A 24,773-nucleotide genomic window follows, 5' to 3' on the forward strand; every position below is an offset into this window, starting at 1 on the left:
CACTTCCTGGAGGCAAAGGATTTTAAAAGTGAAAGAAAAAGGCCCCTTGTGTGTGAGTTCCTTGTGGCTGGCTCCCTCGCCCCGTGGACTTCCTCCGGTTTCCAAGGGCAGCCCTACCCAGCCGTTTTTCTGCACAGACAAGCACTTACCCCGCCTGCTGCTGAGGACTGTTGTCTTCTGGCTCACCCCCCACAAAAACACATTATTCTTTTGCTCTGACAAACCAGTAATCCTATTTTACACGATGTTCACTCAGTCCACAAACCTTAATTGAGCACCTACGGCCAGGCGTTGATGACGCTAAGTGTTGGAAGAATGTCAGTGAGGAAAGGGGGCTGAACTCCTTCCCTTAGAGGTTCCCAGACGGTGGGGATACAAGCCTGGGGTGACTGCGCGGGGAGTGAGGGCTCTGATGGGGAAGGCAGGGTGCTCCTCAGCTCAAGTGACTTCTAGACTGCAACCTGAAAGGAGCAGGAGTTAACCCCGTGAGGAGGAGGGAGGGAGTGTTCAAAGCACCGGCAGTGGTACGACAAAGGCTCTGAGCACCACATTGCAGACTTTCAAGGCACTGGGTTATTGGGTAGAAAGGAGGCCAAAAGGAGGGCAAACTGAGACCAGATTTTGCACGTCTTACGAACCATTTTAAGAATTCTGTGAGCAAACCTAAGAACACTGAAACACTGCAGGGTTTTCAGCAAATAACCCTGATGGGATTTGCTTTGGGAGATGGCCTCTTGGGTCAAGAGCCTGGGGGCGGCTAAGTGGCTGTTGGGAGAATTCAGTGTCAGGTGATGGCGGCCGCATCTGCACCTAGGACGGTGGCAATGAGATGGAAATCAGGGGGTGGGAAGTGGTGCTGGCTCACCGCCTCTGTTTGGGAGTTTACCTTGAGGTGCCCATGACACAGGGCTGTGTAGGCAGCCAGTCATCAAGGTCCAAAGCTCAGAAGAGAGCTCTGGGTTGGAAATCATCTAGGGAGTTTCCTTGGTCTTACTTTCAGCACCGAACCAAAAGACAGCATACAAGTTTTTTTTTTTTTCCTTTATTTCATGCAGTTCTAAGCAAACATCTTAGTGAGGGCTACAAAGCTTCCTTGTCTGATGGGCCAGGTACACGTGAGTAAATAAGATTTGGCTCCAGATAGCAATTACCACTGGCACCTCTTCCTTTCATCTCGTGAGACACCAAAGTAATTGTAAACATCAATCTAGACACCACAGACTCAGCAAAAAAGAAAAAAAAAAGAAAGTTCACTTTTTCCCTGCGGGGAAGAACTTAAAATATTTTCCCTTTGTCTTCATGGCAGGTGTGCACGTTGCATGGCCCTCTAAGCTTCTTTTTTCTTTTTCTTGCTTTTTCTATGTGTAAGAAACTGGCGTGATCCTATCTGTGCTGTTGGTAGTGAAAGTATCCCCAACCTTGAAAAGCGTATTAGTATTTAATGAACCAAAAGAGACTCTTCTATAGTCAATGCCTTGAGCTGTGCCCTTGACTTAAAAGCGTTAATACCACAAAGGATACAGACAGTAGAGTTTGGCTTCCCTTAGTAATTTCACACTATTTCACTTGCCAACTTAAAACCTCCCTTGCCCTGCTCACACACGACTTGGATACAACTTACCTTTTCTCTGCAGAGGGAATAAACATTTTGCAGTGTCATATGTGGATGGTGGAGTCATGACAAATGGCTGTTTTATGGTATTTTGTGGGTGTAGGCTGTCGGATACGTGGCTTTATTTGAACACTCTCTCCATTCCACAAAGTAACATCAGCCACTGACTCTTTTCTCTATTAAGACTGTGAACTTAACAAGGCGTAGCGTGTATTTAAGATCTGATTACAAAATAGGGTTTTTTTCTGATTTAAGTTGTAATGTGGATATTTACAAAACTGTTAAACAAAGATCTACAGTTTACTTAACTCTTAGGAGAAACCAATCTCCTAGACAAAAACAAATAACCATCTTACCAAAGAGAGGTGAGCTAAAAACTTACTCATAAATGATAATAAGTTTCCAGAACAATCAATTCTTCTGGATTTCACACTTTCGGTTGTTGACAGTTCCCATTCATTTACCCTTTTCTCCCTCTCACACATTAAAATGGTCCAGGAACCTCTTGCCAATTATCTTAGGTGATTATCTATAAATCAACTCACTGCTTTGTGAGATTTTGCAAGTCATTCATATTACATAAGATTCTGTCCAAATGGTAACAATTATAAATAAATCTCAAGTATTAGAGACTATGACAGGGCGTTGAGAAATTGAAATAACAATAGTTATTCTCATAAAGCCACCCTGAAGAGATACAGAAGTGTTAATGCCTTGCCATTTCTTTGTATTCATGGCGTAAGAAACTAGGCAGTTAACAAGAATTATTTTTCTTATAAAAACTACTGAACTATTTTTTAATTTCATCATCATTAATCACTTAATACTTTCACTGCAAGGACTGCAGTTGGTTAATAGACTAATTTGCCTGTCATCACGAATAGAGGACAGAGAGGGAAAGAAATTACATTGATGACTTAAATCTACTGATATTCAAAAAGCAATTTTAAGGAAATAAACATCTTTTCCAATGCCTTCTATTAGGTGCAGTAGAAAAATTGAGAGAGTTAGGGTTGAACCCCTTTTTCTATCCCCCCTCTTTCTTTCTACTGGAGATAAAAAGGTACTACATGATGGCAATATGTTTGCCTTATTCACAGAAATCTTATTATGTATTGCATTGTCACATGTGCCATGACCTTTCACCTTTCTCTCTCCCCTTCTCTCTCTCTTTCTCTGACACACACACACACACACACGCACAAAACACATATGACAGACACATAATAAATGTCCTCCATGTGGTCACTAGTATCATCACTCTTCACTCTTAATGACAACTGGGATAAAAATTTTCAGAATACTACACAGGACTCTTTTTTTTCCTTATATGAACTGCACATTAAGCTATAACATGAAAACCCAATCTATAGTTGACAGAATGAGTCTGAACAAACACATGCAGAACAAAGTGTTGTCTCTGTGTAGCCCATCTGGTGTTTAGCGGTTGTGCTGACTCACATGGCTTTATTCTGCACCACCTCTAGTGTGTATCTGGGAGGAGCAGGGAGATGGGAAGGTGGGAAGCGTCATTATTAAGTAGGAGGCCCCCTTCCTGCATTTCACGGGTCTCCCCCGTAACTCACATCTAATCTGTGCATGACGTGGTTTGCCAGGAATGTGCAGAGACTCAGATCACTTGCTGGGTGCAGATGGTCAGGCCCCTGTAATCACTATAAGCACCTTTTAAAAGCCATGCAGATGTGCTTGGTATGGCCGTCTGGTCAAAACAAGTAGCTTCAGGGTTCCATCTTCACCTTTGCCCCCTACTCAGGTGTGAGAAATGTAAGGAATGTATTGGCTTGTATCTGAGGCCCACCTTGGCCGAGGTGAATATGATAACACCTTCATCTGTACACGGACACCCGCACGCCTGAGCGCTGTCTGAGCTGAAAGGGCGAGAAGGAGGTAAAAGCATGTTGTAGGCAGATTTATTACCCCCTGAACCGAAATATGCAGGCAAAACTTCCAAGGTTGGTTTTGCATCACTCAAGACTTCAGGGAGTTACATGCTTTTTATCACGCTCACCCTATGAAGAAACAGAGAAAACACAATTTTCTGGTTTTGACGAAGGTAATTTATTGGGGGGGCAGGAAAATCAAGAGTCCTTACTCAACTTGAGCAGTGCACAGAAAGGGTTTCCTCTGGTTGGAAGCCATGGTTGTAGGGTTTTGTTTGATCTTTGTGTTTGCTAATTCAATTAGCTGCTCTGACACGTGATAGTCATCTCTTGCGTGGCCTTGTGTTTGAAGGAACATTGTCCATGTGAGTTGCACGGCCTTTTAGATTCAGTCCTTTGGAGTCTCCTAAAACCAGACACAGGCAACTGAAATGACTTCCATCAAGGGGCTATTTGCCTTATTATGTGAATATACTCAATTAATTAATTAATTAATTGTTTTTTACTGTGTCACTTTATTTTTTTTAACATTTTTTATTGATTTATAATCATTTTACAATGGAGTGTCAAATTCCAGTGTAGAGCACAATTTTTCAGTCATACATGAACATATATATATTGAGTGTCACATTTTTTTCTCTGTGAGCTACCATAAGATCTTGTGTGTAATTCCCTGTGCTTTACAGTATAATCTTGTTTATCTATTCTACATCTTGAAATCCCAGTCTGTCCCTTCCCACCCCCCGCCCCCTTGGCAACCACTACTTTGTGTTCTATGTCTATGAGTCTATTTCTGTTTTGTATTTATGCTTTGTTTGTTTGTTTGTATGAGTGGAATGAGTGTCTTTCTCTTTCTGACTTACTTCACCTAGAATGACATTCTCCAGGAGCATCCATGTCACTGCAAATGGCATTATGTTGTTGTTAATGGTTGCTTATAACATAAGCTCATGATGGGCAAAATATATACCCTATATACTGTTTCTGTAACTTTCTGTGAGCCTAAAAACATTCCAGAATAAATTTGAGATTTTTTTTTAAGTAAGCTCACAAATTATTTCTTGGTTTTCTTCATTAGTCAGCTAACTGCTATCTCTCAGACTCCTGGCAGCTGTCTCGCAAGGTGAACTGTTGGTCACGAGTGGCACCAGGCAGGGAATGATGGTTAGATCAGTTCATCACCAGCACTGAAGAATAATAATACAAGGTCTCCAAAGCATGTGTCCTACTTTAATGACCTGAGTTGCATGATTTTCATACATGTTTAAGACACATGTAAACCCTTGGGTAGGAGATGATTTCTCTAGTGGAACGTCAGTTGGTAAAGGGCACCCCCAAAACTGCAGAGGTAACTATAAATCATGTCCTGGTCTCCCTAAATTCTTCACTACACATAATCATATGTGTTCAGTCTAGTTATGCCAATAGGCACTAACTCTCTAGGGGCTATAACAGACCCAAATCCACTGGACTGATGGACTAGAAGATGTCATCATGTAGTCTTCAGAGTGATGGCTCGGTAGAAGACAATAAAATGAGCATAAAACTTCAGCCCTAGCGTTTTATTTCATTTTGGTGCTGGTTTTCCTGCTAAACTTTTAGGAAGTACATTTAGAAGCCATTTATAATCCCACATACAAGGGACGGAGTAACTCATATGCCTTAGATAAGAATGTTCCATTAGACACTTCACCATAGGTATTTTTGTTTTGCAGCAGAGGCATTTTGATCTGAAAACTATAAATCTAGAGCCTAAAGAGACGTCGTCTTGCTGAAAGGAAAAAAAGATGATGATACAGGGAAATCGATAAGATGAAGCTAACGCTTCTTTGGAATCACGTCCTAAGGGTTTGATGTGACAAATTAAAAGTAACAAATGCTTCCTCTTTCCTTCTTAACAGAACCCATCTTCTACTTCGGCGAAGTGCAGTATTCCGTGGATGAAGGTGCGGGCTATGTGGAAGTGCAGGTGTGGAGAGCGGGCACTGACCTGTCCAAGGCTTCTAGTGTCACCGTGAGATCTCGGAAAACAGATCTGCCTTCTGCCGATGGTGAGCGGTTTCCTACAACAATTCTTTTGATTATTCTACAATTTTCAACTTACCGTGATAAATACCTTAAAGCCAAAACACTTCACTTCTATTCAAACAGTGATTGAATATATTTTTTTCTGAAATTATTACTATATAGAAGGTAAATCTAGGCTCTATTTACCACTGTGAGAGAATACATCTAAGGATCACGAATCGGCAGCTAAGTTATAAACATGTAAGTCAAAGACTCTAAATTCTAATGCCTACATTTGCATGAATTGACTCTCTACACTTGGGAAATGTAACATCGTGGACTGTTATGACATCATATGCATAACAAGAGTAATCACTGGCCACCCGCACACAATCTAGTGACACTGAAGTACCTCTCAGTACTATGCTTCTCCAGTTTGGCTCCTTCCTCATTTTAAACAAATGTCCTCACACATGCTTCCGAATCAAATAATTTTTCTACACTTTGTTGTACAATCTATCGTCTCTGGCATATGCTTGCCTTTTATTTTGGAATCTACAAAGGTAAAAGGTTGATTGTAAAGTTTAGGACAGCATAGGATTAGAAATTTCCCCTTTTTCCCCCATCTAAATGACCAAAAATACAAACTGTCTCTTTCTCATGTACACACACACAGGTGCACACACACATGAACATCATACGCACATCACACATTCACCACACAAAGCAAACAGGGGCCACCCCATCTTAAAAGTCACCCTTAAGTTTAATATCATGTAGTCGGTGTCCAATAAACATTTGTTTAGCCAAATTGGTCATTTCTTTAGAGAAAATTCAAATCAAAGAAAGAGATGAAAATAAAGGTGAAGAAGCAGAGGAAAAGAAAAATGCAAAAAGAGCCACAATGAGATTCAGAGATTTTAAAAAATGAATTAAAGACGTATACTCAAATATGGTTGCATATTCTGAAGTAAATAAATATAAGAGTTGAAAAGCAGAAAATATGAAAACAAAGAAGGAGTGATATTGAACTCCCCCCCCTACCCCCAGTCTTTATGGATGTATTGCCTACAGATTAAGTTTTGTTTCTTAACTTCTTTAGGCATAAATGGAGCTGTCACCACTGGTTTGCACCCCACAGCCTGAAAAAATAATAAGTCAAAAAACCAAATATGTCTTTGAGAACCAAGGATTGCTCAATTTGCCTGGGGCAATGAACATGTGGGATAAAAGCTTACGTCCGAAATGCATTGCTTTAACCAGGAGGCAATCACACACCTAAATAAGATGTTCTGTAGTAGCTTCTAAAAATAAATATATTTAACCAATAACAACAAAACTTAAATATATGTATTTCATATATAATTTACGATAATCAAATATTTGATTGGTGTGCTGATGATTTGAGCTCTATTTGTGAATTCCAAGATAAAGATGGAGAACCTGGAAGAAAGAAAGCTAAGATAAAAAGCTAAAATAACTCATTAGCCGTAGATAAAACAGTTCAGCATCTGATCTTTGATCTACCGTCTCAATAACCAAATGCAGATACTAATCTTTTGCATTTCATTCCACATACTTTTCTGTAGTGATTTGCTCGTCTATATTTTTTTAAAAGAATTATAAATATACCTACATAATTTGCTTCTCATAATTTTGTTTAAATTTAATCAGTCCCCAGCTGAAAAGTTCTTCTGTTACTGTCATAGCTGGAACAGACTACGTGGGAATCAGCCGTAATTTAGATTTTGCACCTGGGGTCAACATGCAGAGCGTTCGTGTTATCATCCTGGATGATCTTGGACAACCAGTGCTGGAAGGAATTGAGAAATTTGAACTGGTGCTTCGAATGCCTGTGAATGCCACCCTGGGGGATCCCAGCAAAACCACAGTGTCCATAAATGACTCTGTCTCAGATTGTGAGTGCTTATTAATTTACGGTGATAAGTAAAATGATAAGCTGGAGTTCATATACATGTTAAGTAAAAGGATACACTAGGGTTTATATTTTTGTACTAGTTTGTGGGGACCACCATAACAAGGTACTACAGATTGAAAAGTTTCTGGTCCCCCAGTTCTGGAGGCTAGGAGTCCAAGGTCCAGGTGTCAGCAGGAGTGCATCCTTCTAAGGGATGTGAGGGGAGGACCTGTTGCACCTCTCTCTCTCTCGGCTTGTCGATGGCCGTCTTTTCCCTGTGTGTGTCTCCGTGTCCAAATTTCCCTTTTATAAAAAGGATGCCAGTCATACTGAAGTAGGGCCCACCCTAATGACCTCATTTTTACTTGATTACCTCTGTAAATACCCTATCTTCTTGTAGAGTCACATTCTCAGGTACTGGGGGTTAGGACTTCAACTTATGAAATTCAGGGGGACACGGTTCAACCCATAATAATACCTTAGCTAACCATGTCTTCCTTTCTCATCCTGATTATTCTGATAGTTACACAGCTTCAGAAGAAAGCTTTTAGTCTTCCTCTCAAATTAAAAAAAAAAGTGAGTTTGTTACCAATATCTGTGTGTAAAGATATTGAACCACATAAGGCTGCACAAACTCTTAAGTATGTATGATCTTTTCCCACTCTCAACACAAGACACTTTCTGTCCTCTCCTTGCACCCAGACACTCCTGAAATCCCCCTAATGATGTGCCAAAAGCACTGTTCTGAGACAACCAGCTGTTGGGTGCACGGCAAGGCTCTCCGGCTCATCATCACAAGGGAATTCTGAGTCACCTTCTACCATGATGATCTTCACATCGCTTGACGGAATCTAACCTATTGTCAATGAGACCGATAGTTAATTGACTTAGCATAAGTGTCACCTATATATTATATATAATATTGCAGCCATTGTCAACTTTTCCAGTGTGGTCTGGATAAACTATGCTTATAATTATGTTCCGAATATTTAGTATTATTCATATCAAGAAATTCTGAAAAACTCATGATTAAGCAACATACATAGATACAGACATCTTAAAGTCTCTGGTTTCATCTGCTTTTTAGCATTTCATTGCCTCTCCCTACTCCACAAAAGAGGCAGAGCAAACTTTCAAAGAAAAGGAAATCAAAACACTGAGTTAAGTGATTTGCTCAAGGCCAAACCACTGGCAAATGGTCAGATCCATATGTTTATTTTATTTTTTGCAGTGCCTAAGATGCAATTCAAAGAACGAGTATATACTGGCAATGAAAATGATGGCCAGATAGTCGCAATGATCCACAGGAGTGGAGATACCCAGTACAGGTCTTCAGTGAGATGCTATACACGACAGGGGTCTGCACAAGTGATGATGGACTTTGAAGAACGCCCGAACACTGACATCTCCTCCATCACTTTCCTACCTGGTAAGTTACAGCTTATAATTTTTATTTGGAATTTGCAGAAGCCACGTTTTGTGTGTGAAATATCTATCAAGAAAATACAAGTTCTTGATTTTTACAAGCTTACAAAATGGTTTTATGTGCACTAAATGATAATAAGGTGAGGCAGATTTTAACAGGTTGAATGAATGTCCTTTTGGTTCCTGTATCAACTTATTGATTAGTTTCTAGTGAAGTGCTATGTTACTCAAAACGTATTTAGCAGGTGACGGCCTATCAAACGTATAGATTTCACAACACTGGGACATACTTAATGTTCAATAGGCAGAAATGAAAGGACATAGATACCACATTTTCCATATGTATCCAATGTCTTGAAATACTTGGTCACTTGATACAATAATTGTACAAGAACCATGTACTGTAGTCAACATAACAATGACCAACCAGTACAAGGCTGCTAAATTTGCTTCCTGATCATAAGGTTAGAAATGTGTGAACAAAATCAGATTTTGCTATTTTTCCCTTGTTTTCTAAGGTGAGTGACAGAACTTAAGGACAGACGTTAAAGAAATTCCCCGTACAAATGGGGGCCTCTCATTCCATATGTTCGCACTTTGTCATTCATTCAGCAAATGTTAATGGAAGGCTTATTACGTGCCAGGCACTGTTCTTTGCACTGTTGATACAGCAGGGGCAGAAGAGCGATGTTCCTGCCCTCGTGGTGCTTGCCACCTGGTTGTAGGTGCATCCTGATGGCCCAGGGGACGTGATCGACCCTCTGTCATTATCACTGTTCCAGGTGAGACTGAAAAGCCTTGTATCCTGGAGCTGATGGACGACGTGCTGTATGAGGAAGTAGAGGAGCTCCGTCTGGTTCTTGGCACCCCGCAGAGCAACTCTCCTTTTGGCGCTGCAGTTGGTGAACAAAATGAAACCCTGATAAGGATCCGAGATGAGGCTGATAGTAAGAAGGCATTCCTTGTGCTCAGCTGTAATTTGGGAACTGAAATCCATCGGTGTTAAAAAGTTTTAGGTGGCTCCAAAAATAACCCCCTCTTTCTGACTAGGCTTTTAAAATGATTGAGAAATAGGAAAAAGACTAAGATAAATGGAGAATGAAACAAACCATTTAAACTGAGAGTTAATGTTGAAGAATACGGTTTATACCTAAATCCCAAACATTCCTACCTCCCCACTCTTCCTCACGTACCTTTGGGTGCGGATAGTCCTGGGTCAATAATTTCCTCTGTCCCCTCCCTCTTTCAGTGGCCCGCTCCTGTACAATGTTTGGCACATACAGACAGCCCAGAGCATGTGATTTCCGGGGGCTGGTTAATTCCCAAGGAAGGACCTGGGCCACGCATGCTCACTTTCTCGTAACTCACTCACCAGTAATATTGAGGGGACGGGGGAAGCCAGGAGTATAATATAATTAAGCTCCTCCCATATGGAGGGGGAAAAAAAAACTAGAAAAGGAGAAAAAGCATTCTCCTTACTATTTAATTTATCTGTGTTTCCCACTATTTTAGAGACCATAATTAAATTTGGAGAAACCAAATTTAGTGTCAGGGAACCCAAAGAACCAGGACAGTCGGCGATCATAAGGATTCCAGTGATTCGCCAAGGAGACACTTCGAAGGTTTCCATCGTGAGAGTTCACACCAAGGACGGCTCAGCCACCTCTGGAGAAGATTATCACCCCGTGTCGGAAGGTATGGGGCCCCAGGGCCTGTGTCCCGAGGGGCCGTGCTCTTACTATGTGCGTGCCCCAAGCTCTCGAGAGAAAGGAGAGAAATATCCATCCAATTGAAATACGAATACACATACTCCATTAAATTAAGCTCCTTCAGAAGAAAAAAATGTCAAGGGAATTCATTTCCAGGATTTTCCCTTTTTTGTAGGGTGTATGTATTAGGGCTTAGGGAAATTTTGAGTGAATGTGCTGGATGGCCTTCTGTTTTGATTCTGCTTTCATTTTCAATGGCTTTTACCTTCATGATGGCAATCTGACATTAAATAATAATTTTCCGAGAATAATCTATTACACTACATGATAGCCAAGATGATAGTCTATTTTAGTTTATAGAACACCAACAATCCAAAGCTTGAAGCTAGAAAACTTTGTGCTTCTGGAGGGCAGTAAAAGAGGTACAAATTGTCAACCACAGAGGCCTCGAATTCTCTGGGCCTTAGAAGCTCGTTGTGAATACATTTCACCCGTCCCTCTCCTTCAGACTTTTGGATCATTTCACCCTTTCCTTTTATGAATATAAAGCAAATCAGTTCTCTCTCATTCCTCACTCTCTCTGAATTATTTACTGGCAGAATAGATATAAACTGATGTCCGAATTAACTCTATGCCCTATATGGAATTCTGCTCATCCACTTTGTTTCTGGTTTCCACCTCTCACTGCTGAAGGTCTTAGGTTTCGATGATCATAGAGCTCCAGGCATTCATCTTCACCTGCTAATAACTTGAGAACAAAGTTTAGAAAGTGACTGACAGTGATTACTGAATCCGTCATATGTAATGCAACAATAGAAAAATAACATCTTCTACAAAGGAGCTTGCGTTTTCTTCGCATATATGGTAAAAGTTTGATAAACTGCTATAACCCAAAAGGAGAGGAAAATACTGATCAGTGACTAAATTATAAATTCTAAAATAAGTATTTCTATAATGAGCATGTTTTACATGAGGGAAACACCTTCTAAATATGGATGATATGACCTTAAACAGAAAATGTTGTTTTAGAAATAAAACAATTCTTTTTGCTAAGACAGAAACAAAAGTATATGCATATAGTAAACTGACAAATGAAGTCAGAAAAACAGTTAGATAATATTATCTCAACCTGCATCTCCTTTATCCTACAAATGTCAACATGTCATTTATAAATGTTTATAATAAAAATGCAGTTGTCTTTTCTGAAATGTATTTTAATTTCTCCTTTTATAGTCCAGATTGAGGCCAGTCCTTTACAATAAAAAAAATTGAATATAGATTAAAAGTTGAAACATTTTTGTGTTAAGAATGTCTGAAGTGGCAGATAAAGGCTATAAAGTGATTCAGAAAACAACTAGCGTGTATCCTGTAAGAAAACAATAATTGAAGCACTTAAATACTTCAGTTTTCAACTTCTTAGAAATTGGGTTTGTATAATTCAGAGGGTTACAAAACTCAGATGCATACAGGGCTAAGATAAGCCATGAAAATGAGTGAAGCGAGGGCAGTGTGAGACAGAGATGGAGGGGTGGAAAATGTTCTTCAGCCAGAAAGTCCATTCCCTGCCGAGACAGGCTTGCACCATCATAACCAGCTAACTATGCCAGGGAGAAAAGTGCAAAAAAACTAAAAAAAACCTGTATGTTCCTGTGAAGTTCCCTGATGTTTAAGTGTTAGAAACCAACTCTTCATTACAGCATCACACAGGTCAAACCAAACGAATTGGTGACCCAGAGGTAATCAGCTATTTTCATCCTCTGGAACCAGAACCATAAGCGCTCTTGGGGAGAGAGCAATCTAAGACTTATAAACCCAACGGGCTAAGGCTAATGTGGAAATGGCTATACCCAGAGGCAGAATGGATTTTAAAGATGAGTCGGGCTTACTGACTCAATTTTAAAGAAAAAAATTCATTTCCGTAATTGCCAAAAAATAGAAGTAGAAAAAGAAAAATACATTGGAGACACTTTTTTTGTGCTACGTTTTAAAGGATTATTAACTTAGAATTATAGTGACTGAACTGCCGTTACATCCGAAAGCATCATGTGTTATCTTCTCCAATTAGAATGATCATGCATTATATTCCTTATTTTCTTTTCTGCGCCAGCTTCTCAAAAGGCATTGTAAAACCAGCAAAATTGTTTATCCAAGTATGACCAGGTGCTTATTCCTGAGTTCAATAAAATCGAATAATTTTTAATGTTTTAAGAATTTTAAAATGAATGGTTAAAAAGGGTTCTCATTATTGGGTTTAATTTTTATGACAATGTAAGAATTATTTTTAGTGAGGAGGGACAGGAGTGAGAGAAAAAAATCACTAACATTTTTCTAAAAAATTTTTTTGTTAATTTCCAAGGTTAACAGCAGCAACAAAAAGAAGTCTTTTTAAAACGTAATTTGACATGATATTAAAAATGTCAGCTATTTTATACCTAGCTTATCTAGGTATATATATATGGTGTAAATACTATTCACACTCAGTAATACCTGTGATCGTATTCATTTGACTTACGTCTTATTGGTTTAGAAATTCTCGGTGAGGATGTTTGGTTATGTCCAGTATTAAAACTGTTGATTGTCCATTCCATAACCCAGTATTTTTTCAAACTGCGGATCAAATCAATTCAGTAGCTTTGATTAGAATTTTCCGCTGGATAAAATGGAATGGAATAGAAAATATTGGTGTGCAATGCATATAGGAAGAGTAGGAATGTTTTTAAAACTTTTTATTCTATTCTATTCACACCCACATGCACACACATACACATAAATATACTGGGTCACAGTGTACAATGTATTTCCCATTGTTGGTCACTGTCAAAGAAGCTTAATAAAAACTTCTCATATTCGTGTGTGAAAGATTTCAATCTGTGATCTTGCTTTTGTAGAAATTGAGTTTAAGGAGGGGGACACCCAGCACATTGTTGAAATTGAAATAATCTCCGATGGGGTGAGAGAGATGAGAGAGGCCTTCACTGTGCACCTAAAACCCGATGAAAATATGATTGCAGAGACACAGGTAAGTAATAAAATGTGAATATGAATTTGTGGCCAGCTTTTTATCAGGGAAAATGCATATAAGCATCACATAATGTAATCGATTGACTTTATACAAGCGTTATGAAAAGGAGGTGCCCATATCCCTTCTCATCTTGTAAAGAAAGTTTGTTTCCACTAGGAAACAAGAATCAAAAAATTCTTGTCTCTCTCTTGAAAAATCGTGCTTGTGAAACTTAAGGAGGAGAGTCTCTGAGTCCCACATCAGCCCACTCACCCTTCCCATTTCAGTCAGTAACGACCAAATCTGGAATTAACCTCCATCATCTCAGCACAAAGATGAGACTATTAATTCAGTGCCACATCTCATTAAAACAGATATTTTAACCCATAAAACATTTTGCCAACCCTCAAAATTTCCACCTGCTCATTGTAGCTTTGTTAAATTGATATCCAGGGCTTCAGTGATCCAAATGTTACAGTGCTATTTTCTGTGTTCATTTAATCTTTTTTGTATCCTCAACCAGACTTTCTTCAAGATAAACATAATTTCCGCAGAATTTTGACCCTTAAACCTAATTTTTAAAACTAAATAATTCAAGGGACAGACCAATGTTTATAATATCTGTGCTCACATTGACTCTATTTCTTTTATTATTTGTTCCACTATTAGTAGGAGATCAAACTGGGCAGATTTTTTTTCCCTTAAGTACAGGTCATTTTATTACTTTGTAATCTTTACTACTTGATGGTACTTGGAGTGCCTTGAATTTTTTTTCCAAGTCCTATTTAAAATTCAAGAAGTAGGAAGGAGATAGACTGGGATTTCAAAATTGTAGAATAGATAAACAAGATTACACTGTATAGCACAGGGAAATATACACAAAATGTTATGATAAATCACAGAGAAAAAAGTGTGACAATGAGTGTGTATATGTCCATGAATGACTGAAAAATTGTGCTGAACACTGGAATTTGACACAACACTGTAAAATGATTATGAATAAATAAAAAATGTAAAAAAAAAGAAAAAAAAATTCAAGAAGTAGGGGCAGAAAATCTTTTTCAAATGTAGTTTTAGGTCCTGATCATATAAGAAATGAGTCTTTTATTTATACGGTGCACTGTATTAAACTCTTTCGAGTAAGAAATACACAGATTCATGCAAATCACTTCAAGTGATCAAAGCTTCCTTTGAGAAGACACACATAAATACAGGCTTGGAAACTGTGATGTGTCATCGGATATTGGAAGATTATTCAGGAGCTAAGGCAAATGTATCAGCAAGGTGTTCTTGTCACCTTACCAGCAATAGATGCTCGTAGGTTCCTCCTCTGCCTGTGACTCAGCTCCTCCCTCTCCCGGTGACTCAGCTCCTCCATCTCCCTGTGCCTCTGGCCCCTGCTCATCTACAGCTTCGCTTTTCACTGAATCCACTTCCGCAGGCTCCATGTGATCCCACGAACTCTAGGATCTGCCTTCTCGCAGTGTCTTCCGGCTTTCTTCCCACCATTAACTAATTGACTTTTCCAGGGACCCTCCACTTTACCCAAGACAGATTTAGCACCTTTCATCACAATTTGGAGGGAAAAATTAAAGCCCAAATACCTTGTGGGCCACTGGCCAACCCAGGATGCCCTGGGCTCAGGTACCGTCCCCTGTACCATGAGATATGACCCAGGTGCCGGGGTCACAGGGAGCCAAGCACGTAGGGCCTGTCACGACACGGGGGCTCTGGGTGTGACCATTTTTATTATAACGATGCCATGGACTTGCCAAGCATTGTGAGTACTGGCTGCACAATTGAAGCACCGAGAGTCTAATATTTCAGTCATCACGGATCGTTACCTTTTCCTTCCAGATGACCAAAGCCATTGTGTATATAGAAGAAATGAACAGCATGGCAGATGTCACTTTTCCTTCGGTCCCTCAAATTGTGTCCTTACTGATGTATGATGACACCTCCACAGCCAAGGATAGTGCTGGACCCGTGGCTGGTTATCCTGTCGTCTGCATCACAGTGAGTAGGAAGTTGAGGAAAGGCATAAAATAATTACTTAAAATGAATATATTGTAAACATTAACCAATATAGTAGGGGCTTCATCGTGATAAAACAAAAGTGGAAAAATACTGCAGGATTTAATCTTCGAACTTTGGAAGGGAAAATAGAACATTAATCCAGTAGAGCTGCCACTTTTCTTCATTCAACAAAGGCTCACGAACTGCTGTGCATATAGTGTGTTGTCTCATACTGTCTCAGGGTCTATCACTGAGAGAAAAGTAAATAAGATACAAACTCTGCGTGCAAAGAATTTAAAAATAAGAGAAATATATATTAGAATGAGTCACTCTGTTATAGGGCGCAATGTGATCATCAGCATGAAAATGATACAGACCAGGAGACAGAGTGGCAGCTCCCCCTGCGAAGGAAGGCTTGCGATGGTCAGGTGCACTGTCAGTAGTTTGAGTCACATAAGGAAGAGTCACCCCAGGCAGAAGTGGTTCCTGCACAGGCTGCACCTAGAGGAAGAGCATAAAGATGTCATATTATCATTACTTTTTAAGTTGCCTTCTCTTGGCTGTAAATTATAAGCCCCTTGTGAGCAAAGACTGGGAAGCATTTATTTTTATATCACAGCAGTCCTGGTATAATGACCTATATGTCGTAGGTATACAGTCAATGTTTATTGAATTAACAAAGCAGAAATAGTAATGGGATGCAAGTTACAGAGGCCTTGAAGTGTCATATTAAGGAGTGTGGACTTCATTTGTTGGGGAGCCAGCAGCTCTTGCGCAGAAGAAGGTCATGAGAGGAGGGTGGTACTGGAGTGTTACCGTGGCAACAGCAGTCGCGCCTCTGAAGATTCAAGAGATGATGAAATGAGTATCACTTTTACTGGTATCAAGTTAGATGTAGAAAAGCCCAATGCGTTTTTGAAATGCAGGCTTAGAGTTCATCAAATCTAGCTAGCATGGCTGGGAAAAGGAATTTGAAAGTTGCATGAATGGCATATAGAACTGGAGGAAAGAAAGAGTAAGGTAGAACTTGAGAGGAATAATGTCCACTTTGTTCGGCACTCTGGCGCTGACACAGTTTTCCCCCATAGGCTTGCAACCCCAAATATCCAGACTATGATAAAACAGGCTCGATTTGCGCGAGTGAGAACATCAATGACACTCTGAGCCGGTACCGATGGCTGAGCAGCGCACCCGCGGGTCCTGACGGCGTGACCAGCCCCATGAGAGAAGTGGACTTTGACACCTTTTTCACGTCGTCCAAGATGATCACTTTAGACTCCATATACTTCCAGCCTGGCTCCCGGGTGCAGTGTGCGGCCCGCGCTGTGAACGCCGAGGGCGATGAAGGCCTGGAGCTGATGAGCCCTATTGTAACCATCGGCAGAGAAGAAGGTAGCTAGTGCACGGCTGTGATGCCAGGAAGGTCGCGGGAACGCCATGGGATGTTATCAGTGTCTAATTTCTGGTTGTTCATTCCTCCCAGTGCCCCATGTATTCCATAATCCTCTATAAGTGCTTTAAAATAAGCCATTTTCACAAAAATATTCATGAGAAAACAAATATTTAATCATTTTGCATTTTTCGATCACTGCTCATATGTCATGCTTTTTGCTGTCAAATGAAAAATAAGGCAGGATTCCTGCCCTCCAGGAGTTCATACTCCCGTTGTTTAAGTCTGGATAGGGCAGCACAGAAATATAAAAGTAGCAGTGATTAGGTGTAACCTGCACAGATCAGGAAAGGCTCCATCAAAGAGGAGACGCTTAAGCTGGATCTTGAAAACAGCAGAGAGGAGAAGCATGAGCCATGACTCGTAGGAACATGAAAAAGCGTGGAATACTCTGGGAACTCCAAGCAGAGAAGTCAGCAGCGTGTGAGGGAGAAGAAGGGGGATCAGGAGATGCAGCAGATGGTCCCAAGGGTCAGATCTGGACAGGGGGGCTCACATGTGATGCCACGGCACCCCCACTGGTAATGTTGGATGAGCAGGAGTTTGCTGGGGACAGGAGGGGAGGACAGTCCAGGTAGAGAGCTACGCACAAATGCCCATACCTTGTTACTACAAGGGAGGTTGAGTTCAGGGTTGGAGCCCGGACACAGAGGAGGTGGGAAATAGATGTGGCTGGAGACAACACTGAAAAGACAGGAAATCCACTTTATAAACCAATTCTTTACTCTGCGGAAGAATTTTTAAATCAGATTTTAAAAATAAGTATCTTTTTATAAGATTCTATTTCTAAGAATTCCATTTGTATAAAATGCTTCAGAAATATATTTATTGCATTGGGAAAGGTTATATAACCATCTCCCAACCTCATGTATTCAGGATCAATATTTATTGATATCACGTACAGTAAACATGTTCTTTTATTAGGATTAAAATATACGGTTTTTAAATTTCTCATAAAACCAAACTATTGTGTTTGTACCAAAAAAAAAATTAAACAATGCTTTAAAATGAGCCCCCTCCAATGAATGAAACAGACATCCCAGATGCCAGGGCCTGATTCTGATTTTTATTGCTATTCTGAAAAATCTGTATATTTTTCCTACGTTTTCTAGAAACAGAAAAGAATTTATGTATTGCCTAGTTTTCTCAAAATTGTAATCCAGCATTGTGGGAATCTCTTCCATGATACTAAAAGGAAAATACCACAATTCTCTTAAAGCAAATGTTGGAGGAAAATGTTCATGTCAGCTCTCTTGGGGGAGATAGGTAGATATAAAATGAGTTATAATTTATAATCCATATACTCTAAAAAATTACATACATAGAGAAAACTCTACCATATACATTTTGCTCTCTAAGGAGACTAGTTTTTATTTTTAAAATGAGCGCATTTTTAGTTTTATTTGATTATAAATAATGTGTATTTTATAACCGGTCATAACTATATTATTCTAGGGTAAACATCCAATTTACTGAAACTACAATTACTTTCTTCCCTTGTCTGTCAATTATTTTTCACTATGTCTGTTCACATTCTCTATTCGAATGATTTCTTGAATATGATCGTAACGAAGGATGCCCAGCACATACTAAATCACAGTGAACACTAAAAAGCAAAAGAAAAAGAAAAAAAGAAGAAAAAACCCACAATGAACAATAACTATTTTTTCTCAAACTGTATAGAATACCCAAAATGTTAAGAAGTAGCCACTGAACTGTCTGCTGTGATGACTTCTCCAATTATGGTCTTCTGCTTTCTCATACTATCCACTCTCAGCAATGCTTTAGTCCACGGAAAGTTTTAAAGTACATAGATAAAGAGTACCTATGTTTAAGATATTCTGTAGGTGGGGACTCTTCTCTTCTTTTAGCGTGCATCTCTTCATTTTGTCTTGAGGTCTTTGCCAGCCCCGGGTGCCGGGCGTAGTGGGAGCAGAGCCCTTCTCAGCAAAACTGCGCTACACGGGCCCCGAGGACTCCGAGTACACAAACCTGATCAAGCTCACGGTCACGATGCCGCACATAGACGGTAGGTGACTCGGGTAAGCAAGTCCATGGGGGTGGTTGGGCTTCTCTGCTGCTCGTTCGCTACCTGGTTGGTTTTACTGAATATGAGCAGCCCTCATTTTATTGTGCTTTACAGATACTGTGTTGTTTAGAAATTGAAGTTTTGTGGCAACTCTGCTCTGAGCAAGTCTATCAGCATCGTTTTTCCAACAGCATCTGCTCACTTTGTGCCTCTGTATTGTGTTTTGGTAATTCTTGCACTATTTCAAACCCTCCACCAGCAAAAAGATTATGACTCACAGAAGGCAAAGGTGATGGTTAGCACTTTTAGCACTTTTAGTACATACATTTTTAGACATAATGTTATTACACACTTAACAGACTACAGTAGAGTTTAAACGTAACTTTTATATATACTGGGAAACCAGAGAATTCTTGTGACTTGCTTTATTGCAATATCTGCTTTATTGTGTTGGCCTAGGGAAAAAAACCCACAATAAAACCGAGGTATGCTTGTACTCTGAATAACCAAACATACAGTAAGCGCTCAATTTATAATTTAAGCTTTCAAGCCCTGCTTCTGTCAAGTATTTCTGTTTTCCTTCTGCCCAGGTTTTTTTTTTTTTTCAAAATCTGCAATTTTAGCCTTTTTATAAATTAGATAAATAGCTTTGAGAGTGTCCTAAGACCGAAAAGTTTGAAAACGATCACTACAGAGTAGCGTTTAAGGGTTGGCAAACTTCTTCTGTAAAAAGCCAAATTGTAAATTTGTGCTATACAATAGAACTTACTGTTTGTGTATTTTAGGTCTAGTAATTGACAGCTGCATTCTTCTATCTGCTTCTGCATTCAATCTATTGTAATACATAATATTTTGTAGCCTCTGGAAAATTCCACCGTGCGCTACTGAGAAAATAAGCCTGGAAAAGTCAAATAATAGCTGAGAGTCGAGAAAACAGCTTTAATGTTACAGATCTCCTGAAACGTTCTCGGGACCCTCGGGGGCCTAAGATACCACTTTAATAATCCCTGTTCTGCAGTATTTTATAGCGCTTGTCTTCTCAAGAGATAAAGCGATTATGAAGTGCCCTAAGCCTGCTGCTGTTGGTGAGACTGGTCACGGTGATTACAAAAATTCCTTGTAGGCATGCTCCCTGTGATCTCCACCAAGGAGCTTTCCAACTTCGAGCTCACCCTCAGCCCCGACGGCACTCGGGTTGGAAACCACAAGTGCTCCAACCTCCTGGACTATACGGAAGTGAAGACCCACCACGGTTTCTTGACGGATGCTACAAAAAATCCGGAAATAATTGGAGAGGCGTATCCTTACCAGTACAGCTCATCTATCAGGGGTTCCAATACCTTACGCTTCTACCGAAACCTGAACCTGGAGGCCTGCTTATGGGAGTTTGTTAGCTACTATGACATGTCAGAACTGCTCACGGACTGCGGAGGCACCATTGGAACAGATGGGCAGGTACGGGTTTCTTCTAGCATCTCAGCTTTGCTCACTGGGTAAACCAGTTGGTTTTGTTCAGTTGCATGGACTTGGAATAAATCCCAATTCTCGTCTTCCTTCTTGGTGATATAGGTTATTAGGCAACAAGAAAAAGCAGATCATCATGCTGTAAGCCCCAAATCTACTTGGATACTACAAAATCCAAATACTGGTTTCTCTTCAAAGTAAACACTTTCATTTCTTATGTTTTACATGGATCCTATGACATATTATGAACCGTCTAAAAATGAAGATTGACTTACAGTCCTCAGGGTCAGTCTAGTTTTTCTCCCTTCTCGTTGTCTTTCTTCTTCCGCCACCTTCTATGTTTCTCTCCTTCTATCCTCATTTCTCTCCCTTTTCTTTCTAGTTTTCTCTTCTTTTCCTCCTTATCTGGTTGCTTCATTTCTAACATAGGCAAAAGTATTTTTGTTTAAGTATTATTATTTCTACTCTACAGTTTACTAATTCCTCTTCATACTACACAGACAGACATTTACACATAAAACATACACACACACACACACACACACACACAATCCCCTACTTGGTCACCACCATCAGCATCAACAAAATTATTGTTAAAATAGTAGGGAAGTGGGTGAGTATAGCTCAGTGGTAGAGTGTGTGCTCAGCATGCAGGAGGTCCTAGGTTCAACCCCCAGTACCTCTATTTAAAAAATAATAATAAAAAAATAAACTGATAAGGAAGCAGGGTCTCCATTAGCAGTTACAATAAAGAATCTAAAATGTGCAGGGTATAGCTTAGATTTGTAATGAGTGTTTTAATTCAAAGCCATGTTTTGTCCTACCTGGATTAAAACAGAGAGTTTATATAAGTAGGCTTATAAATTAAAATGTTGAATGGTACCCAGAATGTATCTTGTCTTTCAAGATTTAGTCAAGGTGAGGCTGGATTTTTTTCTGTGCTATATTCCTGTGGTGTTGAAATATAAAACAAGTAGTAACAAGAGAAAAGTCATTGATAACTATCAGTTTAATCCCAGAGCAAAGCTGTCAATCTTGATAAATTCTGCTGCTGTCAAGTGGGCAGCCATTTGTTATGTCTGGGAACTATTATACTCCAAGGGAGTGAGACTTTATTTCCACCTCCTCTAAAAGCAGCAAAATATCCAGAAACTTGCATGGGTTAGTAAAAATCGCAGATAAAAACAGCAACAGGAAGACAGAGGGGAACAGCAGAAAAAGCCTGGATGTTGGAATCAAGCAAATGCAGACGTCAGTTTGGCTCCGGTGTTTTCCAGTGAAGTGTGCCTGGGCAGGTGACTTAAACCCTCCTAAGTGTTCATTCTTCCAAGTGCCTCCTCCCCAGCCTGTCTTTGCTGCCTGAAAGAAACATGGAAGAAAGAAGTCCTGCCCCCAGAATAAAAATACTCCTATTAACACACCTACCTCAGCCTTCTCCTTGAAAGGTCAACCACGTGCGTTCCTTCAGCTGCTCACCACAGAGCTTGTTTTCAATCCATTATGAAATCACTCCTCTTTTCTTTCTGGACGCTCTTTTTTTAGGATCTTGCTGAAGTCACAGGCTCTATAAACAAAACGGGACATAATAATAGGATTGCAGTGGAGTTCTGATCCTTCTTTGTTAAAAATCACTTTGGACCACGGAGCTTCTCTGTGAGTCTCATGCCATCTATAGTCTGTTTTCACCCTTAAGAATGTTTTCTATCTTCTCTGCAAATAGCAGTACTTTTCCGTCTTTTATACATGCAACTTCTCCAGTGAAAACCTTGCATGCAGCCTGCTTTATCCTCTTATATCTGCCCACTTCCCCCGTGTAGCAAGGGCATTCTGAATGCAAATCCTGCCCTTCAATGTGTTGTCTCCTCCACCAACTCTCGCGATAAAACACTTAGCTAAACTGACTACACTTGGCTGGAGTTTTTCAATCACAGTTCTATTTAATTCTTTAAGTTTAGTGTTTTGTTTTGTTTTTTCCTTGCCAGTACCATTCCTAACCAGAGAAGTTACTGCCCTGCTTCTGTAGCTGAGCTATTTAACTGTTGCTACCCTAAGTGAAAACTGGCAATTGTAGCTTTCAGTGAAGTTTCACCTGCCTGCAAGGTTTGTGTCACATGAGACTCAGAGATAAGAGAGGGTGAGATCTAAGAATTATTGAACCACCCAGTTCTTACCAGGTTTGTATTGCCTTCTGGGGGAAGATGGCCAGCTTGTGGTTTGAGTTTCTCCTGAAAGGATTTTTCTGCTTTTGCATTGTTGCAAATAAATTTAATAACATAATCATGATGATCAACATAATAGGGGTGACCAGATTTGGTGCAAATCACTGAAATTTCAGGATCTTCTGATAAAATTCTAAAAGCCTCAGTCTAAACGAAGTGGCAATACAACCTAATAAAACATGTTGCTTACTCTCTCAGAGTGAAGCTCAGGGAAGGCTATCCTGTTTCCTCCAACTTTCTTGAGTTTGAACTTCAACATCTCCAACTACTGATACTTAAATATAGGTGATATTTAAATATAGGTTAGAGAGAAGAAAATATATATTAAAGTAGATACAACTTTTGAGATATTTTCTTAATTTTCCTCATTAGTTTTAGGTTCTAGAGAAGAAGAAAAAATATCTAAAGTAGTAACGAAAACAGTAGCAATGATGATAATAGTAACAGCTAACATGTATTTAATGTTTACTCTATGCCTGTCATAACGGATCAGTACCTTACATATTTCCACTAAGTCTGTCCTCACAGCAACACTGAGACAAGTATGAATTTTGTCCCCCTTTTTGGTGATGGGAAAGTTGAAGCAAAGAGAATTCAAAGAACTTGCCCGAAAAGTCAATTCGCTTGTCAGCCTGTTCTCTTAACCACATCATGACACTTATCTGGACATTTCATTAAATGTCATTTAATTGGGTGAATGTGAGGAACGGTTATGGTCACAGGTGAAACTGCAGGAGAGGCAAATAAGCTTCTTCCTCTGTTCTCGGTAAAAGAGCAGAACCAGCCCCAGGTCTCCTTGTTCTCTGCCAGGTCCGCACAGCCCCGGCCAAGCGCCAGCGGACATCCCGTTCCCTCTGCTAGCGCTTTTCTAGACGTGCCACCTCAGCAAGGAAATCACTCTGCAAACAATTGCTTCTGCCAGGAACGGCATGAAGAAGGAGGGGAGTTTTTCCTTCAGTGTTCTCAGGAGAGAACTCTACCGCCTTGAAATATTGCCAGGTCCTTGCATTTTCCTTTGTGATTACAAAGCTCTTTCTAACAGACTCGGAAAGGTCTCCGCCTTCCCTAACCTCCTACTGGCAGATGATTTAACTTACAAGGGAGAGTTGCCAAACTGCAGGGATCACCTGAAACATCCAAGATAGTTGTCTGTGAACAACATATGAAGGGTTACTAAGTTTTCTGCAGTTTGACTGCAACTAGCATTAGCTGATAGTAAGACTATTTCTGCTTAAGCCAAAATACAAAAGAGGAGAGTGTAAATTTTAAGCAAGACATTTCATTTTAACTAATTATTTCTAAGACATCTTAACTATTACATGTCATCTTAAACATTACGTATCTCTAATAAACATGCTTGCTTCCAGATCTTTCCTGCTTTATTTCCCCTTCCTCTGTATAATAATTTAAAAGTACCTTATAACAGAGTTATTCATAATAGCCCAAAACTGGAAATAACCCAAATGTTTATTCATCAGCGGATGAATGGATAAATAAATGTGGTAAATGCCTACAACACGATGCTCTTCAGCAATGAAAGTACTGAAACACGCCACAGTGTGCATGAACCTGGAAAACAGTATGCTGAGTGAAGGAAGCCTATCTCAAAAGACCATGTATTGTATGATTCCATTTATGTGAAATGTACAAAATATACAAGGACGGAGAGACAGAAAGTAGGCTGGTGTTTGCCAGCAACTGGGGCAGGAGGACGGAATAAGGGGGTGACTGCTAATGGAAGTGATGAAAATGTCCTGAAGTTGATTGTGATGAAAATTGCACAACTCCCTGAATATATTCAATACCATTGATTTGTCCACTTTAAGTAGGTAAGTTAGATGGTATGTGAAGCAAAAAGGACTTTAAGTATAGTAGGCTGAGAATTATGGAATTTGTCTTAAGGATTTCGGCTGCCTATCTTTTGTTGCAAAGGAAGGAAAGTGTAGTAACAAGTATTGAATTGCTCTAAAATGAGGGGAGAGGACAGTGGTGTTATGAATGCTGTCATGATTTCCTCAGTGA

The 24,773-nt window shown here is 39.8% G+C and overlaps 1 protein-coding gene across 2 annotated transcripts in view; it reads left to right on the forward strand.

Annotated features, from left to right (window-relative positions):
* The window catches only part of FREM2 (FRAS1 related extracellular matrix 2), a 133,918-nt gene that overhangs the window by 94,609 nt on the left and 14,536 nt on the right, over positions 1-24,773 (forward strand). For both annotated transcript variants that reach the window (XR_012079950.1, XM_072976152.1), the window contains exons 7-16: positions 5,415-5,564; positions 7,230-7,439; positions 8,670-8,867; positions 9,646-9,810; positions 10,376-10,558; positions 13,461-13,591; positions 15,431-15,589; positions 16,678-16,981; positions 18,937-19,068; positions 20,192-20,523. Coding sequence is in view for 1 of the 2 variants with exons in the window: in XM_072976152.1 (XP_072832253.1) it covers positions 5,415-5,564; positions 7,230-7,439; positions 8,670-8,867; positions 9,646-9,810; positions 10,376-10,558; positions 13,461-13,591; positions 15,431-15,589; positions 16,678-16,981; positions 18,937-19,068; positions 20,192-20,523 (1,964 nt within the window). In the remaining variant the exon portion in view is untranslated. The remainder of the gene's footprint in view (positions 1-5,414; positions 5,565-7,229; positions 7,440-8,669; positions 8,868-9,645; positions 9,811-10,375; positions 10,559-13,460; positions 13,592-15,430; positions 15,590-16,677; positions 16,982-18,936; positions 19,069-20,191; positions 20,524-24,773) is intronic.

This window comes from Vicugna pacos, chromosome 14, assembly GCF_048564905.1.
Source record: "Vicugna pacos chromosome 14, VicPac4, whole genome shotgun sequence".
Classification (NCBI taxonomy): domain Eukaryota; kingdom Metazoa; phylum Chordata; class Mammalia; order Artiodactyla; family Camelidae; genus Vicugna; species Vicugna pacos.